At 48.1% G+C, this 22,322-nt stretch overlaps 1 protein-coding gene across 10 annotated transcripts in view; it reads right to left on the reverse strand.

Annotated features, from left to right (window-relative positions):
• Window positions 1-22,322, reverse strand: part of LOC105418305 (adhesion G protein-coupled receptor L3-like) — an 89,278-nt gene that overhangs the window by 34,552 nt on the left and 32,404 nt on the right. For all 10 annotated transcript variants that reach the window (XM_029850350.1, XM_029850357.1, XM_029850356.1 and 7 more), the window contains exons 5-8: window positions 14,764-14,873; window positions 11,038-11,052; window positions 9,457-10,245; window positions 352-747 (exon numbers count right to left, since the gene is read on the reverse strand). In XM_029850350.1, the coding sequence (XP_029706210.1) occupies window positions 352-747; window positions 9,457-10,245; window positions 11,038-11,052; window positions 14,764-14,873 (1,310 nt within the window). The remainder of the gene's footprint in view (window positions 1-351; window positions 748-9,456; window positions 10,246-11,037; window positions 11,053-14,763; window positions 14,874-22,322) is intronic.

Raw genomic sequence — 22,322 nt, forward strand, 5'->3', positions numbered from 1 at the left:
TCAGCTCCACCTTTATTTAACACTAGGCTACACTAGAAATCTATATTACACAAGGCTACTAACTTTCTGTTTGACTAGCATTCATATGATCAATTATCACCATGTGAGAAAACAAATTTGTTTAAAATGGAATGAAGCCGGTATGTTTAAGAGCAAGATTAGCTAAAGTAAATGCTTGGTGACACAGGCTATTGCCTCCTGAACCTTCACCATCTGCTATTTTTGTTTTCAACAAGCTGAACATTTGGACCAGCATCTTCCCATTTTTGGGAACAACAAAGTTTTTTGAACAGAACAAAGGGTGAACAAAAACAGGGTGAGGAAATTGGGAGCCATCATGCCAGCCCATACCCAGTATGCCCACGGGGCACGGCTGCTTGGCTGTCTGCCCTTGCTGTGTTCGAGGCCAGGATATGTCAGCATTGACCCGTGGAGAGCAAAACTCTTGAGGGGGCAGCGCTGGGGGCTGTGGGGCTGGCGGAAGGACCTGCACCGGAGGAGATCGCCCAGATTTGTGCTTGGTGTCAATGATCTGGTTGGTGTCAGAGGACGACCCGCTGGCAGGAACAAGGACAGGCTGACGGACGGTGGTGGTCCGGTGACGCTGCCCAGGGGAGGTGGTGAGCAGGGGCCGTGGGGTGGTGTAGTAGGGTGGGGAACGAGTGGTTGTTGTGCGGCTGGTGGAGGAAGAGGATGAAGCCCCCCCCCCTCCTCGATTTGGAGGAAGCATGGGGGGTGGACGGAATTCTGAGAAGACAGAAAGAGAGAAAAGGTTAAATTTTACAAGAATCATAGCGTTATGTTCTAAACGAAGAGACGAGGCCCAAAAGATTCAAGTCCCAAAACGACAAAAAGTCAGAAGGAGAGGGTGATTAAAAGAACCACAGCGAACCACAGCGAACCACAGATCATTAAAAACGATCAGCAATCCCAAACATTTCTGGAGATTTGATTCAGCTCTTGCTCGTGTCCCGCGTCCATCCGTTAGTCTGGACACCGGACTTTGATGTTGGCCGCGTCCATACGCTGCTGGAGTCAGAACATCGTGCTCACGGGCTAAAACCAAGCCGCCCTCCACCTGCCCTTTAAGTTCTATTGTGCAATCAGCCTTAAAATGACAATTAAAGCTTCTTTTTCTTTCAGACAAAAAACCAAAAAACCAAAGAAAGTATTCTTGAGTCTCCTGACGTGATCCACAAGACCAGGCCTCTTAAATGCACGTCAATATTTATATGTAAAAATACTTTAGTTTTTCACTCCGACACTGTTTAGGGGATAGAAATAATGTATAGATGACACGATGTGTTCATGAAGCTTTGCAGTGTTATCTGAGGAGCTCCGAGCCCTGCTAGCTGTAGCATGCTAACTGTCTCGACCAGAGCACATGATGGTGAAGGACCAGCAACACAACCGGCCTTCAGCCCCCCAGTGGAGCCTTCAGAAGGGTTAGGGTTTGTCTCTCTGATTCTTCTGTCTGATGCAGATCTGGAGCTGGAGACACACCGTGTATGCCTGTGTAATGTGTGTGTTTGAGTCGGCCACGAGGAGCTCACTCTTTCTATTGTTTACGCCGTGTATGCCTGTGTAATGTGTGTGTTTGAGTCGGCCACGAGGAGCTCACTCTTTCTATTGTTTACGCCGTGTATGCCTGTGTAATGTGTGTGTTTGAGTCGGCCACGAGGAGCTCACTCTTTCTATTGTTTACGCCGTGTATGCCTGTGTAATGTGTGTGTTTGAGTCGGCCACGAGGAGCTCACTCTTTCTATTGTTTACGCCGTGTATGCCTGTGTAATGTGTGTGTTTGAGTCGGCCACGAGGAGCTCACTCTTTCTATTGTTTACGCCGTGTATGCCTGTGTAATGTGTGTGTTTGAGTCGGCCACGAGGAGCTCACTCTTTCTATTGTTTACGCCGTATATGCCTGTGTAATGTGTGTGTTTGAGTCGGCCATGAGGAGCTCACTCTTTCTATTGTTTACGCCGTGTATGCCTGTGTAATGTGTGTGTTTGAGTCGGCCACGAGGAGCTCACTCTTTCTATTGTTTACGCTGTGTATGCCTGTGTAATGTGTGTTTGAGTCGGCCACGAGGAGCTCACTCTTTCTATTGTTTACGCTGTGTATGCCTGTGTAATGTGTGTGTTTGAGTCGGCCACGAGGAGCTCACTCTTTCTATTGTTTACGCCGTGTATGCCTGTGTAATGTGTGTGTTTGAGTCGGCCACGAGGAGCTCACTCTTTCTATTGTTTACGCCGTGTATGCCGGTGTAATGTGTGCGTTTGAGTCGGCCACGAGGAGCTCACTCTTTCTATTGTTTACGCTGTGTATGCCTGTGTAATGTGTGTGTTTGAGTCGGCCACGAGGAGCTCACTCTTTCTATTGTTTACGCCGTGTATGCCTGTGTAATGTGTGTGTTTGAGTCGGCCACGAGGAGCTCACTCTTTCTATTGTTTACGCTGTGTATGCCTGTGTAATGTGTGTGTTTGAGTCGGCCACGAGGAGCTCACTCTTTCTATTGTTTACGCTGTGTATGCCTGTGTAATGTGTGTTTGAGTCGGCCACGAGGAGCTCACTCTTTCTATTGTTTACGCTGTGTATGCCTGTGTAATGTGTGTGTTTGAGTCGGCCACGAGGAGCTCACTCTTTCTATTGTTTACGCTGTGTATGCCTGTGTAATGTGTGTGTTTGAGTCGGCCACGAGGAGCTCACTCTATCTATTGTTTACGCCATGTATGCCGGTGTAATGTGTGCGTTTGAGTCGGCCACGAGGAGCTCACTCTTTCTATTGTTTACGCTGTGTATGCCTGTGTAATGTGTGCGTTTGAGTCGGCCACGAGGAGCTCACTCTTTCTATTGTTTACCGCCGTGTATGCCTGTGTAATGTGTGTGTTTGAGTCGGCCACGAGGAGCTCACTCTTTCTATTGTTTACGCTGTGTATGCCTGTGTAATGTGTGTGTTTGAGTCGGCCACGAGGAGCTCACTCTTTCTATTGTTTACGCTGTGTATGCCTGTGTAATGTGTGTGTTTGAGTCGGCCACGAGGAGCTCACTCTTTCTATTGTTTACGCCGTGTATGCCTGTGTAATGTGTGTGTTTGAGTCGGCCACGAGGAGCTCACTCTTTCTATTGTTTACGCTGTGTATGCCTGTGTAATGTGTGTGTTTGAGTCGGCCACGAGGAGCTCACTCTTTCTATTGTTTACGCTGTGTATGCCTGTGTAATGTGTGTTTGAGTCGGCCACGAGGAGCTCACTCTTTCTATTGTTTACGCTGTGTATGCCTGTGTAATGTGTGTGTTTGAGTCGGCCACGAGGAGCTCACTCTTTCTATTGTTTACGCTGTGTATGCCTGTGTAATGTGTGTGTTTGAGTCGGCCACGAGGAGCTCACTCTATCTATTGTTTACGCCATGTATGCCGGTGTAATGTGTGCGTTTGAGTCGGCCACGAGGAGCTCACTCTTTCTATTGTTTACGCTGTGTATGCCTGTGTAATGTGTGCGTTTGAGTCGGCCACGAGGAGCTCACTCTTTCTATTGTTTACGCCGTGTATGCCTGTGTAATGTGTGTGTTTGAGTCGGCCACGAGGAGCTCACTCTTTCTATTGTTTACGCTGTGTATGCCTGTGTAATGTGTGTGTTTGAGTCGGCCACGAGGAGCTCACTCTTTCTATTGTTTATGCCGTGTTTGCCGGTGTAATGTGTGTTTGAGTCGGCCACGAGGAGCTCACTCTTTCTATTGTTTACGCCGTGTATGCCTGTGTAATGTGTGTGTTTGAGTCGGCCACGAGGAGCTCACTCTTTCTATTGTTTACGCTGTGTATGCCTGTGTAATGTGTGTTTGAGTCGGCCACGAGGAGCTCACTCTTTCTATTGTTTACGCCGTGTATGCCTGTGTAATGTGTGTTTGAGTCGGCCACGAGGAGCTCACTCTTTCTATTGTTTACGCCGTGTATGCCTGTGTAATGTGTGTTTGAGTCGGCCACGAGGAGCTCACTCTTTCTATTGTTTACGCCGTATATGCCTGTGTAATGTGTGTGTTTGAGTCGGCCACGAGGAGCTCACTCTTTCTATTGTTTACGCTGTGTATGCCTGTGTAATGTGTGTGTTTGAGTCGGCCACGAGGAGCTCACTCTTTCTATTGTTTACGCCGTGTATGCCTGTGTAATGTGTGTGTTTGAGTCGGCCACGAGGAGCTCACTCTTTCTATTGTTTACGCCGTGTATGCCTGTGTAATGTGTGTGTTTGAGTCGGCCACGAGGAGCTCACTCTTTCTATTGTTTACGCTGTGTATGCCGGTGTAATGTGTGCGTTTGAGTCGGCCACGAGGAGCTCACTCTTTCTATTGTTTACGCCGTGTATGCCTGTGTAATGTGTGTGTTTGAGTCGGCCACGAGGAGCTCACTCTTTCTATTGTTTACGCCGTGTATGCCTGTGTAATGTGTGTTTGAGTCGGCCACGAGGAGCTCACTCTTTCTATTGTTTACGCTGTGTATGCCTGTGTAATGTGTGTGTTTGAGTCGGCCACGAGGAGCTCACTCTTTCTATTGTTTACGCTGTGTATGCCTGTGTAATGTGTGTTTGAGTCGGCCACGAGGAGCTCACTCTTTCTATTGTTTACGCTGTGTATGCCTGTGTAATGTGTGTTTGAGTCGGCCACGAGGAGCTCACTCTTTCTATTGTTTACGCCGTGTATGCCTGTGTAATGTGTGTGTTTGAGTCGGCCACGAGGAGCTCACTCTTTCTATTGTTTACGCTGTGTATGCCTGTGTAATGTGTGTTTGAGTCGGCCACGAGGAGCTCACTCTTTCTATTGTTTACGCTGTGTATGCCTGTGTAATGTGTGTTTGAGTCGGCCACGAGGAGCTCACTCTTTCTATTGTTTACGCTGTGTATGCCTGTGTAATGTGTGTGTTTGAGTCGGCCACGAGGAGCTCACTCTTTCTATTGTTTACGCTGTGTATGCCTGTGTAATGTGTGTGTTTGAGTCGGCCACGAGGAGCTCACTCTTTCTATTGTTTACGCTGTGTATGCCTGTGTAATGTGTGTGTTTGAGTCGGCCACGAGGAGCTCACTCTTTCTATTGTTTAGTGGATGTGAGGAGTGATCCTGGCGGCTGCTCTGGTAAATGTTCCACACATGGAACTCTGGACTTCTGCTGCCCAAGAGCATTATTAATGTATGTCCTGATCCAATCATCGTATTGGACTGATTGTCTGAGTAAGAACTGCTGCTGCTGTTGATATTAATGGACAGATTATTTTCTGGATCATTTGAATTTCTATATCCTGCTTTTGTGCTGGACACAATAGCATTTGGATGACAATTCCATGATACGTAGGTGAGCTGAAGAAGACGGAGAGCATCCAGAACGAGGGCATATCCCCACGCTGTTCAACCATGTTGCTGTAACATTCCTAACAGAAGAATACCCTGTTATTCATTCCAAACTCTATTATCGAGAGTCATAGTCTCCTTTAAGCTGTCAAAAATTCAAATCTCATTTGCCGCCAGTGGAAATGTTAACGTGCATCAGTCTGACCATAGCAACATGGCAGCCTGGTAGGGGTTAGCATTCCAGGGGTTAGCATTCCAGGGGTTAGCATTCCATGTGAAACAGGTCACGTGTTGAGACGTTAACCTCACACACCTGCATGTGTCGCTAAACTAGCAAAAGGTTGGACTCCTTTTTACCTACAGGACTGCCGTCAGTTTTTTGTGGCATATTTTCAGCGTTATTGTGTGTTGGAAACATTTCTCAGGGATTTTGGTCCATCTTGACGTGACGGCATCACGTGCCGCTCTGCTCCAGCTGATCTGCACAACCCAGCACACCTCTGTCTTTCCTCTAACCCTGACACACCTGTTTGACCCCCAGCTAGTTAACCTGATTGACCTGCCTGTTTCTAACCAGCCCGTTCTAGCTCCGCCCTGCTAAACTGCCTTATCTTCTAGTCTCGGCCTGCTCCTTGTCTGCCCAGGTTTTCTGTGTTATTTGTTTTATCCCAGTGGATTATTGAATTGTGTAATTACCTCCAGGATTATTTTGGTGAGATCTCATGTGAACAGCAACTCTTCTCAAAGTACAAGACTTTCTGCTAAGTGCTGCTCTGCTGATTGTGTGCTGCATCTGGGTCCTGCTTCTACCTGGACAACCTCCTCCTCATCAAGCAGACTAGTTATGCTGGTTCCTGTGTAGTTTTTCTGCTTCGGAGCTGCATGACGACCTCCGGCCCACTGACCCGTTGTATAGTGGATTTATGTGTGTGTTCCTGTGCTCTGTGCCCCTCCTCTCCTCTCCTCTCCTCTCCTCTCCTCTCCTCTCCTCTCCTCTCCTCTCCTCTCCTCTCCTCACCCCTCTCCTCCCCTCTCCTCTCCTCTCCTCTCCTCTCCTCTCCTCTCCTCTCCTCACCCCTCTCCTCTCCTCTCCTCACCCCTCTCCTCCCCTCTCCTCCCCTCTCCTCTCCTCTCCTCTCCTCTGCTCTCCTCTCCTCACCCCTCTCCTCTCCTCTCCCTCCTCTCCTCCCCTCCTCTCCTCCTCTTCTCACCCCTCCTCTCCTCTCCTCTCCTCCTCTTCTCTCCTCTCCTCACCCCTCTCCTCTCCTCTCCTCACCCCTCTCCTCTCCTCTCCCCTCCTCTCCTCCCCTCCTCTCCTCCCCTCTCCTCTCCTCTGCTCTCCTCCCCTCTCCTCTCCTCTCCTCTCCTCTCCTCTGCTCTCCTCTCCTCTCCTCTCCTCTCCTCCTCTTCTCACCCCTCTCCTCTCCTCTCCTCTCCTCTCCTCTCCTCTCCTCTCTCCTAACCCTAACCCTCACCCTAACCCTCACCCTCACCCTCATCTTAACCCTAACCCTAACCCTCACCCTAACCCTCACCCTCACCCTCATCTTAACCCTAACCCTAACCCTAACCCTCACCCTCACCCTCATCTTAACCCTAACCCTAACCCTCACCCTCACCCTCATCTTAACCCTAACCCTAACCCTCACCCTAACCCTCACCCTCACCCTCATCTTAACCCTAACCCTAACCCTCACCCTAACCCTCACCCTCACCCTCATCTTAACCCTAACCCTAACCCTAACCCTAACCCTCACCCTAACCCTCACCCTCACCCTCATCTTAACCCTAACCCTAACCCTAACCCTCACCCTAACCCTCACCCTCACCCTCATCTTAACCCTAACCCTAACCCTCACCCTCACCCTCATGCTGTTTTATTTAGGAGCTTCGAGACTCGGCACCAGTAAACAAGGGACTGGTTCCGTAGCTCAGTGGGAAGAAGACTCACACCGCGGACATATGAGTGTCCATCACACGGTCCTAAATGATTGTTCCTGCCTATTTCCCTGAACCAGTTTGCAGCCACACACACATCCTGAATAACATGAGATGGTGGAATGAGCAGGATTGGAAAAATGATTATCTGGAGGACTGGTTCTGATCCTGAATGGGGCTGTGGTGATGTGGTGATAACACACTGATCATATGGCTGATGTGCATGTGCAGACATAGACCAACATTTTCTTTCTCATCACTTGTGCCCCAAGCACGCAGATCTGCCAAGATATGCTTGGAAAAGAGAATTTCCTTTTTTTCATGCATTTGCAATACAGTCGGAGCTCGTGGCGAGTAGCTCGAGCCCGCTGATAAGACAGAATCAAACACTTCAAAGCAGCAGTATTCCGAGATAGGAAACAAGCTCAACGTATAAAGCCTCCTCCAAAATGGCCGCTTGGCACCTCCACTATGTCACATGATGTTACACATGATGTCACATGATGTTACACATGATGTCACATGATGTTACACATGATGTCACATGATGTTACACATGATGCCACATGATGTTGGCCTGCAGCAGTTGCGTAATCACATCATCAACCCTCTGCTAAGGTTGGACACAAATTGAGCAGTTTTCCCAATTACATAATTACAAGTTCCCCCGTTTTTGGAGCAAAAAGCTGGAAGGGTTTGAAGTTTTTGCAGATTGTTCTGGAGCTTCTCTTGAGTTGAGACAGAAGCTGTGTGGTGTGTGTGAGGCATTATTCTCACAATGTGCTGACATGGAAGGTCGAATATTGAGAGAATAAGTGCCTCACGTTTCTGCTAATTCATCACACCTCCTCTCTAGAATGTCTGATTCAGTGTGGGGGGCATGCGCACTACTCCCTGCTAGGCTGCGGGTTTCCCTTCCATCCCATTGTTCTGGCTAGACCTGGATGTGGCATCTGCTTTTCTGGCAAGGCTGAGAATCAGTGATGAGGCCAAACACACGCGGGAGCCTGGCTAGGACAACTGAAGTGATGCTAACACTGCAGGCTAACACTGCAGGCAAAGAAAAGGTGCACGAGACTTTCTGAAGCACGCTTCAGTCTCGGTCCTAATCTGTTGGGACGGTGGGAGCAGCAGCACAGACAGCGGAGAAGGATCAAGAAAGTCTTGAATCCTAAAGAACTCGTCCACAGTTAATCTGAGTTCAACACAAACAGACTCAGGAGCTCTAAATGTCCGGGTAAACAGTGACCTGGTGAATGATGCCCCCCCCCCCCCAACAATGAGCTTGAATTGTTTATGCCCGACTTTTCCGATGTCACGGAAAGAGAACAATGTAAACATGAGGAAGGTGGTCAGAGGGCAAGGCAGCAAAGGGGAATTCTTTCTTGACTTTTCCATGGAAATGGTGCAAATGTGAGAAGGTCACATGCTAACCTCTCCCTCAGTAACTAAGTAACTACAGTAACTAAGGGTTAGGGCTCATCCAGGGTTAGGGTTAATCCAGGGTTAGGGCCCATCCAGGGTTAGGGTTAATCCAGGGTTAGGGTTAGGGTTAGGGCTCATCCAGGGTTAGGGTTAGGGTTAGGGCTCATCCAGGGTTAGGGTTAGGGTTAGGGTTAGGGCTCATCCAGGGTTAGGGCTCATCCAGGGTTAGGGTTAGGGTTAGGGCTCATCCAGGGTTAGGGCTCATCCAGGGTTAGGGCTCATCCAGGGTTAGGGTTAGGGTTAGGGCTCATCCAGGGTTAGGGTTAGGGTTAGGGCCCATCCAGGGTTAGGGTTAATCCAGGGTTAGGGTTAGGGTTAGGGCTCATCCAGGGTTAGGGTTAGGGTTAGGGTTAGGGCTCATCCAGGGTTAGGGTTAGGGTTAGGGCCCATCCAGTCAGGAGGGTGGAGGAATGGCGGATAGGGACCACACAGATGGTGGTTTTCCTCCTCTTAAAGTCATTGCACAGAAATAACTCTTGGAGGAAGATCAGTGGCTGGAAGCATCCGTAAAAATGCCATAAAAATCACCATGAGATCATATTAACATTAATGAATATTAAAATCATTAAAGCAACAGCACAAATGAAGACTAAGAAGAAGCATCCACAGTCTTGTCCAACAAAATTTTTTTTTTTTTTTTGCTGAATAATATTTGAAATCAATGAAGAAAAAGCAGCAGAAAAGTGACTAAAATGTGGCACATACCGTTGTTGCCAAAGTCCAGCGAGTATTTGACCACGTGGTAGTTGTTCCACACGTACAGCAGGTTGTCTCGGGGGTTGTAATCCACTGCAGCAATGTACTGGTAGGAATTAGGGAACGGGATATTGACCATCATCTCCTTGTTTTTATCAGTGTTGTACATGTAATCGATTTTGTTCCCCGTCCCTTCGTTATCGTCATCTTCGTAGACGGTTTTGACCACATAGAGGACCCCACAGATCATGAAAGCGTTGGAGGCGGAGCGTTTGTCGTAGCTGGTGTCCCACGAGCCCTCGATGCGGAGGGTGTAGGGGTTCAGCTGGCTCACGACCATGCGCCCGTTGTTCTGCTCTGTTGCATAGATGACCCACAGTCCATTCTCATCCACAGCCAGGTCGATGTCTGACTTGCCCCCCCAGCGGTAGGGCGATGTGTCGTGGTAATTGGCGTTAGCAATGATGGCCTCGCCACTTTTGATGCGCGTGCGAAGATCAAACTTGACAATATTCCGAGTGCGCTCCTTATTGAAGAACAGAGCGCCGTCATAGACCACAAAGCCGGTCCCGTCCACGCGGTGCGGGAGCTTGTAGGTGGTGGTGGGCCTGCCCGCGATGAAGTCCTCCTTGGATGAGTATTCTGTCAGTGTGTCTGTGCGGTACGGGGTCCAGGGCATGTAGTAGATCTTGTCAGAGGCTTGTAGGGGATCTTTGCACCATGCACCAGACTGGTGATCCGACTCGAAAAGATGCTCGCTTTGGTACACCCCTCGCAGAATCCCCGGACACAGAAACACTGGGGAGAAAAGTTCCCACATTAGATCCAGTTTCATGCAGAGGCTGGAAATGTCGGCTTCCTCTGGTAAACGTTACTTTTAAACTCGACTTCCCCACCAGTGGGCGACGACGGTACAGAGAGAGTTGCTGTGTTGTGACTGTCATCTTTTGAACACAGTAACAGCGTGTTTTCGCCTGTTAGTGCAACAGATAACACACTCCTCTCCCAACAAACTGGCAGAAAAATGGCACATTTTGTTCTTCTTCCTCGCCGTCTCCTCCCAAGCCTCCTCCCTCCTGCTCCCTGGCTCCTCATTAGTCTCTTAGCTCCCTCTTCCTTTCTGTCTGTGTCAGGAGCCAACAACTGCAGACCCAAACACCTTTAATAGCCTGCTGCTTCTGCAATTGTAACCATGATTCATTTCCCATCTAGTTTCCCTCTCCGTGACACCGGAGTCAAAGGAAGCTTTGTAACTAGGTGGAATGTAGTCAGATCCATGCGGAGGGGCCACACTGTGACATGCATCCCATAATTATAAAATCATAGTATTGGATGAACTCCCACTGGCATAAATGCTTCACATCTCTGGGAAGCTTTGGGAATGATACAACTGCCTCTACGCTGGGACCATCATAAACGTGTGCTCACCATTGAGAGAATGCGGGACACTCATCAACGTACGAGCTCTAACGAGGAGACAACCGTCTCCACATCAAGAGGGACTCTAGGTGACGAGCAGGGTAATTACAGCTCAGCCTTGGCTGGGAATCGTGCACGTGGAAATGTGGGTGGACGTGTTTGCAGGCTTACCTTTCTGTTCCACTTCTGCATGAGCCATAGGCAGAGCATGGGTGGGGCAAAAAGGGGGGGGGGGGGTAAGAGAGATACAAGAAGCAGAAGTAGATTAATGATGCAATAATAAGGAAATCACTCAGATCTGTATAATTGATTCTCAACCTCATGATAGTGCCACGACGCTCGTCATGAGTAATTGGTAATTAATTCAATTATATAGTTGTGCGAGACCTAATTGCAGCTAGGAAGCTGTTTAGGTCGGTTATCCTGGAGCAGACGGACCACTGAAGGGAGACGTAATCACGCAGGTCCAGACAAACAATGAGAGAAAATTACATGATGGACTTTTCAGGTGACAAAATACTGAGAAGTAGAAAATGGAATTAAAATCCTGTCGGGGGGGGGGCACATGCCATCTAGTTGGTGTGACTCTATGTTGATCGGAGGCAGCGTGCTAAAGCCCAGCTTCTGAATCTCTGCAACGCTTTAAGCTAAAACATTGCTCATGATGTGCACATTTGCTGGAAAGTGCCTCTAACATGATTCCACTCTAGGTTTCTTCCTCCAGAGGTTTGGGGGGGGGGGGGGCGAGGATGTCCACGTGCAGAAGCCTCATCCTAACATAGCTGTAGCTAATTATTAGCAACGAAACAACGTCTCTTGGCTAATAACAGAATTCCCCCCCCCCCCCGTGTGGAGTGTAATATAGTCGGTTAGGAGAATTTAGTTATCTGAAGGTCAGCTGAATCTCAAGGAGAGAAAGAGAGCATGTAGAAGAGAGAGAGAGAAGGAGTCTCTCTAATGTCTGATTAGTTGTTCTGGTATTAAAACAGAAAGCTCTCTCAGCATCAAAGATCCACACGTTCACTGTTAGCCTTCAAAGAATACTAGTTTCATCCTCTTTAGAAATCACATAAATGGCCAGATCCTTCTCCTTTATCTGTCATCCTACGCTCTCCTCTCTATTCCATCTCCTCCTTTTCCATATTTTAATGTCAAAGCTGCACAACGCCTGCACCGTCAAGATAATTAGCATTCTTACTGATAGCACGTGCTTTATTAAGGAGATATTCCTCCAGAAGCAAAGACAAAGTGTCTCTGTGTGTAACGTGTGCATCGCCCTGGCAACAGAACCACTGCTTTCACCTCGGACCTCTAACCGGCTCGGCGGCTAATCCCAAGGTCATTTTTGCACACGGATCATTTCCTTGTTGCTTCTCCGTTATTTGATCCTTCTTTTGTTCACACCTGCAATCATCTCGTCACTTATCCATTGTAGCTTGTCCACCGTTCAGATGGGGCCTTTTATCAGTTAACTGAGTCTTTCTGTTCCTGGTCTGCTGGTCTGCTCTCACCTGTTTCTCTCAATCTCAGTTTTAGTTGTCACTCTGACACTCTGCTCTCTCTCCCTCGCTCGCTCTCTCTCCCTCGCTCTCTCTCCCTGCTCTCTCTCCCTGCTCTCTCTCTCTCACTCGCTCTCTCTCTCTCCCTGCTCTCTCTCCCTCACTCGCTCTCTCTCTCTCGCTCTCTCTCCCTGCTCTCTCTCTCTCTCTCCCTCGCGCTCTCTCTCTCTCTCTCTCCCTCGCTCTCTCTCCCTCGTTCTCTCTCTCTCTCTCCCTGCTCTCTCTCCCTCGCTCTCTCTCTCTCCCTGCTCTCTCTCACTCGCTCTCTCTCTCTCTCGCTCTCTCTCCCTGCTCTCTCTCCCTGCTCTCTCTCCCTCGCTCGCTCTCTCTCCCTCGCTCTCTCTCCCTCGCTCTCTCTCCCTGCTCTCTCTCCCTGCTCTCTCTCCCTGCTCTCTCTCCCTCGCTCGCTCTCTCTCCCTCGCTCTCTCTCCCTGCTCTCTCTCCCTGCTCTCTCTCCCTCGCTCTCTCTCCCTGCTCTCTCTCCCTCGCTCGCTCTCTCTCCCTGCTCTCTCTCCCTCGCTCTCTCTCCCTCACTCGCTCTCTCTCCCTGCTCTCTCTCCCTGCTCTCTCTCCCTCGCTCTCTCTCCCTCGCTCACTCTCTCTCCCTGCTCTCTCTCCCTCGCTCTCTCTCTCTCTCATTGATCTTTCCCTCCTCCATTGCTTCCTATGGAAAGCTTGACACACACACACACACACACACACACACACCCACCCACACACACACACACACACACTGGGTCATGGCAGTGAGTGAGCACGTGAGCACCCACAAGCACAGGTTTTCTTGTGTCATTACTCCAAGGGTCTCATTTGACAGAAACCTTTAATTGGACAAACAAGAAGGTGATTGTATCTGTTAATTAGTTTCCCTGCTGAGCCAAAATAGACTGCATGGGTATTGCATAACATATCATTGGATTTTTGAATCATTCTCTAAATGTGGTAGTAAGCGTCACAAGGACAGTGATGAGAGAGAAGACTGAATGGAGATAATAAAATGGGTCGGCCAAATCCTGAGTATCTGCACTTTCTTTCTCACCATGAGTGCAGAAATCCAAATAATGATATTGGCTAATTCCAGCCAAAGCTATCTGGCGTTGCACCGGGTTGCCACACTCCTGCTGCCGAGGTGCCTCGGTGGGGGGGGGGGGGGGGGGGGGGGGGGGGGGGGGGGGGGGGGGGGGGGGGGGGTTAGGGTTAGGGTGGGGGGCAACCAAAAAATGCAGTGAGGAGACACGACCTGTCTCTGGAGCTGTGAACACACCAGCAAGACTCCTCTAGAGGACAATGAGAAGAGGATTTTCTTGAACTGAGCTGGGTTTTCTAGTGTCGGTCGCAGCAGCCAAATCAATAGATCAGAAGTGAATAAAGCCTCTATGTTGCTCAAGTCCCGTGCACGCCACAACATTCAAACAGTGTCTCTCGTTCTTTGGGAGATGTTGTGAATCCACACTTTGAGCTCTTCTTTTCCCAGCATGCAGTTTGTTTCCAGTTTGGTTTGTCGCGTGCTTGGACCCAATCCACCTCCTTCCTGTCTTTGCTTTATTCCCCCTCCATGTTGTTAGCATGTTTGATGACTCTTTGGCTTCATTAGTTAGTGGGTTTAAGGGGGCCTGGTCCTGCTCCAGGTTTCCTCCTGTTAAAGGGGACTTTTTCCTGCCACTCTTTCGTGTTGGGGTTCAGGCCCTGCTGGGATTCTGGACAGCAGCGAGAGACAATATGGATGGTACGGATGCTATAAACAAAGACTGATTGAGTGATTGAAGTTACGTGTCAGCCAAAAGGAAACAAGAAACGGAGCATCTCTATTATTTTCCCCACAATATTTGTATGAAGCAAAGTTTCTGCCAGTTCAGCAGCATCTAAGCAGGTCAACATTCTGCACTATTGATCCTGCATCTTCACATTCTCTGGAATGCCCAACATTTGACTCTAGACCCAGAAAGGTTTGAATTAAAGCACTGGTGATGTAACAAATGCTAACACCCGGGGAGGCTCTCAGCCCCTAGAGGTCAGTATTGGACCTGGACCTGTTCTGCACAGACTGGAGCACCAAGTACCACATGAATGATTCTCCAGCTTTGAGTCCTTGAGTGGTTTGTGAGGGAAAACCTTCTCAAAACAAAGGTAATTACAGTCCATCATCTTTTCCCATTTACCAAAGGTCCCCTAACCCAGAATCCTCTTTCTGACAGGACTGGTTCCCATAACAACACTAAGGTTGATATTTACTATTTTTCTGAAAGTAGTTCTTGAAATTACTTTGTGAAATGCTTAAACACTTTTTATTCTTATCACTTTTACATGTATTTGACAAATGCAACAAGAATGTACATACTGTATGGAACACATTCATACTGGACCTCCAGGTATTTGTATGTTCCAGGACAGGGATCAGGGAAGACATCAGGTCCAGCCACCACTCCGCACTGTGTACGATTGTTGCATCTGCAAGGAGACAGAAAAAAGGTTTAAATGTAAGTTTAAATGTGCATGAACTAAATGTCATTTAGTTTCCTACTTTGAAACCATTCCATCATTGGTGAAGGACCCTTTAACTGAAGTTGAGCTAAACTAGAGCTAAACTAGAGCTAAACTAGAGCTAAACTAGAGCTAAACTGTCCTGACACGCCTGGGTTAATGCAGGAGCACTGCTAAAGTTGCCCATGAATAGTGGTGAATACAACAACTGCTGGCACCGGGAGCCTTTTCCATCAGATTCACTCAGGAATTCTTTTTAATTATCAAGGAAGTATGGATTTAGGTCTTTCTGTGTGTGGTTTCTAAGGCTGGCGAGATGCCTTGATATCAGTGGACGTTACTGCACCGGTAAACTTCAGGTGAATCATGTACAGGTGATCTGGTGGTGTAGCTTGTCTAAATTAGAAAATTCCTCGGCTAAATCAACAGTCAGGTTCTCAGGAAAGGATGAAACCACAAGTTCACACAACAAATTTTCATTTTCTTCTTGCTCGATTTATCCCTTTTGGGGTCACTGGGTGGGTGCAGCTATGGGTGACGGCAGGCTCCACCCCTGGATGAGCTGGTGGTGATTTACCCTCCTCGCAGACAGGATGGATGTTGCTCTATCAAAAACAATAAAATATTAAATACACCCTTCAGGTTTCTAACCCCACTGAGGGAAGAAGCCTGATGTGTCTATGTCCAACTTTAGCTACCTGGATCACATCATATCGAACCAAATCTTTTTACAATCAAGCCAAATTTCAACTCTTCAACCCTAACCCCTCCACTAAAGCCCTAACCCCTCCACTAAAGCCCTAACCCCTCCACTAAAGCCCAAAGCCCTCCACTAAAGCCCGAAGCCCTCCACTAAAGCCCTAACCCCTCCACTAAAGCCCGAAGCCCTCCACTAAAGCCCTAACCCCTCCACTAAAGCCCTAACCCTAACCCCTCCACTAAAGCCCTAACCCCTCCACTAAAGCCCTAACCCTAACCCCTCCACTAAAGCCCCAACCCTAACCCCTCCACTAAAGCCCTAACCCTAACCCGTCCACTAAAGCCCTAACCCCTCCACTAAAGCCCGAAGCCCTCCACTAAAGCCCTAACCCCTCCACTAAAGCCCGAAGCCCTCCACTAAAGCCCTAACCCCTCCACTAAAGCCCTAACCCTAACCCGTCCACTAAAGCCCTAACCCTAACCCCTCCACTAAAGCCCTAACCCTAACCCCTCCACTAAAGCCCTAACCCCTCCACTAAAGCCCTAACCCTAACCCTAACCCTAAAGCCCTAACCCTAACCCTAAAGCCCTAACCCTAAAACCCTAACCCTAACCCTAAAGCCCTAACCCTAACCCTAAAGCCCTAACCCTAAAGCCCTAACCCTAACCCTAAAGCCCTAACCCTAACCCTAACCCTAAAGCCCTAACCCTAAAGCCCTAACCCTAAAGCCCTAACCCTAACCCTAAAGCCCTAACCCTAAAGCCCTAACCCTAACCCTAACCCTAAAGCCCTAACCCTGACCCTAACCCTAAAGCCCTAACCCTAAAGCCCTAACCCTGACCCTAACCCTAAAGCCCTAACCCTAACCCTAAAGCCCTAACCCTAACCCTAAAGCCCTAACCCTAACCCTAACCCTAAAGCCCTAACCCTAACCCTAAACCCTAACCTAACCCTAAAGCCCTAACCCTAAAGCCCTAACCCTAACCCTAAAGCCCTAACCCTAACCCTAAAGCCCTAACCCTAACCCTAAAGCCCTAACCCTAACCCTAAAGCCCTAACCCTAAAGCCCTAACCCTAACCCTAAAGCCCTAACCCTAACCCTAAAACCCTAACCCTAACCCTAAAGCCCTAACCCTAACCCTAACCCTAAAGCCCTAACCCTAACCCTAAAGCCCTAACCCTAAAACCCTAACCCTAACCCTAAAGCCCTAACCCTAACCCTAACCCTAAAGCCCTAACCCTAACCCTAAAGCCCTAACCCTAACCCTAACCCTAACCCTAAAGCCCTAACCCTAACCCTAAAGCCCTAACCCTAACCCTAACCCTAACCCTAAAGCCCTAACCCTAACCCTAACCCTAAAGCCCTAACTCTAAGGCCTCACATTGGTGCCTCAGTCAATATCAGTCTCTGGTTGGAATAAGAGTTTTTTTTTTCAATATTCAATATAATATTCCCATAACTGACATTTATACTGGTGTCTTTTCCTGCCTCAAGGCTGTGGGCAAGTAAAAGGGTGCTGGGGTTTAAAAGGTTTGAAATATGTGTAGCAATATCTGTTATAGTGTAATAACAATAGCTGCCAGTCTTCTCTCCCCTCACTCGCATTTCTCGCTCTGTGCTTTTTAATTTCTTGGCCCGATGCCTTCCTCATTGGTCACCTGTCAGCGCAGGAAGTTGTAGACGTAGCTCAAGACACCTAGCATTGGACATGGCAGACAGGCCTCCAGTGGTGAATTTGAGCACAGAAACCTTAATTAACAGAAACCTTAATTAACAGCAACAACATTTTACTGGCAGATAAAAAGGGTTAGGGTTAGGGTTAGGGTTAGGGTTAGCCTAGGGTTAACCCTAACCCTAAAACATGGCTAACTGCAGGTTCACTACTCCAGAAAACTAGGCTTTGCATATATGTGAGAGTTCTATTTATTCTGTGTGTAAAAAGGCTGATGTTAAAGCGCTGATGTTTATTCAGTAGTATTCTGAATAAAGTGTAAAGAACAAAGTTAAAATAATATCTGGGATGCTCTATGACTCCACCACAATTTCCTCAATCTCTCTTTTCTCCCCAGACTAAATTCTTTATTGTTTTCTTCCCCACGCTCTCTAAGCCTTGATAATAAAACTCACTTCTTTGCAAACCTTTGTCTTCATCCTTCCCACCAAGAAATAACTCCCTTCTATTTTTCCTTCTTAGTCTTATATTCGCTCACTTTTTTGTCCTGTTTATCAGACTTAAACCCACTTAGCTGAGGTTTCTAATCCACACCCAAATGTGGGAGGCCTTTTATCGCCTCTTTTTCTGTCTGGTTGTCCTCTCTCCCGTCTTAATATTCCCTCATTCCTGCCTCCCTCAGGGCATCGTCTTTAGCCTATTTCAGCCTGCCTTTCTCAATCCCTCTATCTTCTGGTGAGGCCTGTGCTGATGTCACCATTTTCAGGAGTCTGATTCCACATCCATTCTGCCTCCCTTCTCTTCTAATTTTGTCTCAGTGTGACTGCAAAAATCCTGCTGTAGATGCTGAACCCACGCCTAATTAGCATGACCACATGAAAAAGTGACCTGGATACGGCCTGGTCACGTCTTCTCTGCAACATTAAACACATAAATGCTGGTGTTATTTTCTTATTTTGCAGGCATTTCTTCACTGCCTCCATCGATGCTTCACTCCTTTATAGAAACATGAGTGATGACTCAATGAGGCTGACTCCGGGTAAGTGCACGTGTTTTGGGTAGCTCAGCGCCTGCATGAGCAAGATTCAAAATGGAATAAATATTGTGCGTGCACATGTGCATTTGCCTGCCTGCATGTGCTCGTGTGTTGCATGTTTTGAAGAAGTGTAATAACAGAGCAGGTGAGGGCTGGAAACCCTAACCCTAACCCCCTAACCCTCTAACCCTAAGCCTCTAACCCTCTAACCCTAACCCCTTAACCCTAACCCTCTAACCCTAACCCCCCTAACCCTCTAACCCTCTAACCTAACCCCCCTAACCCTAACCCCCTTAACCCTAACCCTCTAACCCTAACCCTCTAACCCTAACCCTCTAACCCTCTAACCCCTAACCCTCTAACCCTCTAACCCTAACCCCCTAACCCTAACCCCCTAACCCTCTAACCCTAACCCCCCTAACCCTAACCCCCTTAACCCTAACCCTCTAACCCTAACCCTCTAACCCTAACCCTCTAACCCTAACCCTCTAACCCTCTAACCCTCTAACCCTAACCCCCCTAACCCTAACCCTCTAACCCTAACCCTCTAACCCTAACCCTCTAACCCTAACCCTAACCCTCTAACCCTAACCCTCTAACCCTAACCCTCTAACCCTAGCCCTCTAACCCTAACCCTCTAACCCTAACCCTCTAACCCTAACCCTCTAACCCTAGCCCTCTAACCCTAACCCTAACCCTCTAACCCTAACCCTCTAACCCTCTAACCCTAAACCCTAACCCTCTAACCCTAACCCTGACCCTAACCCTCTAACCCTCTAACCCTAACCCTCTAACCCTCTAACGCTAACCCTAACCCTCTAACCCTAACCCTCTAACCCTAACCCTCTAACCCTAGCCCTCTAACCCTAACCCTCTAACCCTAACCCTCTAACCCTAGCCCTCTAACCCTAACCCTCTAACCCTAACCCTAACCCTCTAACCCTAACCCTGACCCTAACCCTCTAACCCTAACCTCTAACCCTAACCTCTAACCCTCTAACCCTAACCCTCTAACCTTAACCCTAACCCTCTAACCCTAACCCTCTTAACCCTAACCCTCTAACCCTAACCCCTCTAACCCTCCTAACCCTAACCCTCTAACCTCTAACCCTAACCCTCTAACCCTAACCCTCTAACCCTAACCCTCTAACCCTCTAACCCTAACCCGTGCTAACCCTAACCCTCTAACCCTCTAACCCTAACCCTCTAACCCTCTAACCCTAACCCTCTAACCTAACCCCTAACCCTAACCCTCTAACCCTCTAACCCTAACCCTCTAACCCTAACCCTCTAAACCCTCTAACCCTAACCCTCTAACCCTAACCCTAACCCTCTAACCCGAACCCTCTAACCCTAACCCTCTAACCCTACCTAACACCCCTAACCCTAAACCCCTAACCCTAACCCTCTAACCCTAAACCTCTAACCCTCTAACCCTCTAACCCTCTAAACCTCTAACCCTCTAACCCTAAACCTCTAACCCTAACCCTCTAACCCTAACCCTACTAAACCCTCTAACCCTAACCCTCTAACCTCTAACCCTAACCCTCTAACCCTAACCCATCTAACCCTAACCCTCTAACCCTCTAACCCTAACCCTCTAACCCTAACCCTCTAACCCTAACCCTACCTAACCCTCTAACCCTCTAACCAACCTCTAACCCTCTAACCCTAACCCTCTAACCCTAACCCTCTAACCTCTAACCCTACCCTCTAACCCTAACCCTCTAACCCTCTAACCCCTCTAACCCTAACCTAACCCTCTAACCCTAACCCTCTAACCCTAACCCTCTAACCTCTAACCCTCAACCCTCTACCCTAACCCTCTAACCCTCTAACCCTAACCCTCTAACCCTAACCCTAACCCTGGCACTTGTCAACAATGTGGGCCATGTTTGGAGTTCTAATGCCCAGTGGGACCTGCAGGAGCCAGTAGCTCACACACTGTTGCTTAATAATGAACTCATTTTATTTCTCTGAAGTTTAAATATTTATGTAAATTATTCAACACGATGATGTGAAAATTGCCAACATAGCCTGAAAATGAACTGAAAAGATTTACATTAGCTGTGTTTCTTGTCTTTGTGATGAGAAAGAATAGGAACTTCTCTTCATTTCTGTCTAAATATATTCCAGAGGCACACAGACATTTGCTGGCACTGCACAGCCGAGTCATTTTGAAGCCTGTCATCTCTCCTCTCCTCCTGCTTCCACTTTCCTGGGTAACCATGGTAACACTTACGTCGTCTATATCCAGGACACACTCAGAGAATTTTACTCCTGATTCCACCCAGCAACATTGTCATTTTCACATCTTCATGTCTCTCTGCCATCTGCTGCATCTCTGAGCCTCTAACCCTAACCCCAACAATAACCCTGACCTCTAACCCTGACCCCAACAATAACCCTGACCTCTAACCCTAACCCCAACAATAACCCTGACCTCTAACCCTGACCCCAACAATAACCCTGACCTCTAACCCTGACCCCAACAATAACCCTGACCTCTAACCCTGACCCCAACAATAACCCTGACCTCTAACCCTAACCCCAACAATAACCCTGACCCTCTAACCCTAACCCCAACAATAACCCTGACCCCAAACAATAACCCTGACCTCTAACCCTGACCCCTAACCCTGACCTCTAACCCTCACCCCAACAATAACCCTGACCTCCAACAATAACCCTGACCCTCTAACCCGGCCCCAACAATAACCTGACCTCTAACCCTGACCCCACAATAACCTTCTGACCCTCTAACCCATAACCCTGACCCCAACAATAACCCTGACCTCTAACCCTACCCCAACAATAACCCTGACCTCTAACCCTAACCCCAACAATAACCCTGACCCCAACAATAACCCTGACCTCTAACCCTGACCCCAACAATAACCCTGACCTCTAACCCTGACCCCAACAATAACCCTGACCTCTAACCCTAACCCCAACAATAACCCTGACCTCTAACCCTAACCCCAACAATAACCCTGACCCCAACAATAACCCTGACCTCTAACCCCGACCCCAACAATAACCCTGACCTCTAACCCTAACCCCAACAATAACCCTGACCTCTAACCCTGACCCCAACAATAACCCTGACCTCTAACCCTAACCCCAACAATAACCCTGACCCCAACAATAACCCTGACCTCTAACCCTAACCCCAACAATAACCCTGACCCCAACAATAACCCTGACCTCTAACCCTGACCCCAACAATAACCCTGACCTCTAACCCTAACCCCAACAATAACCCTGACCCCAACAATAACCCTGACCTCTAACCCTGACCCCAACAATAACCCTGACCTCTAACCCTGACCCCAACAATAACCCTGACCTCTAACCCTAACCCCAACAATAACCCTGACCTCTAACCCTAACCCCAACAATAACCCTGACCCCGAGCCTGATTTTGCATATGTCCCTAAATGTCATTTTGTGAGGTCAGCATGGAAGACAATCACTGACGACGTGTCAGTGTGTAGCTGTGTCAGGGTTAGCACGCGTGTCTCAGTCATCTCAGGCAGCCTCCTGAGATGGCTAAAGCTAGCAGAGCTATTAAAGCTAGCTATTAAAGCTAGCTATTAAAGCTAGCTATTAAACTACTGAGTTCATTTTACGTTCAAATGTGACTGATGTGTTTTACTGCTTCCTAAATTATGAGTGCAGGAACTGGGTCAGTATGTCAAAGTTCAAATGAGGTGTCTATAAGGAGCGTTTTTACCAAGTCATGCTGGTCCTAAATAAGACATGATCAGGTATGAGCTCCTTCAGCGTGGAGCTGGATGGATGCAAATGGGGAAGAATAAAGGAAAAGATGTGAAAATGACGACAACATGGCCTAATTGTGAAGGTGCTGTTGTGTTCACCTCTAAAGTGAATATACGGAAAAATGGGCAAGATTCCATTTGAATAAAAACATTCTTTTTGCCCCCCTGACTTATTCCACTAGCATTAGAATAAGAGCACGACTCAGAATCCAGAACACACAAACA

This window comes from Takifugu rubripes, chromosome 17 (assembly GCF_901000725.2).
Source record: "Takifugu rubripes chromosome 17, fTakRub1.2, whole genome shotgun sequence".
In the NCBI taxonomy this organism is placed as follows: Eukaryota; Metazoa; Chordata; class Actinopteri; order Tetraodontiformes; family Tetraodontidae; genus Takifugu; species Takifugu rubripes.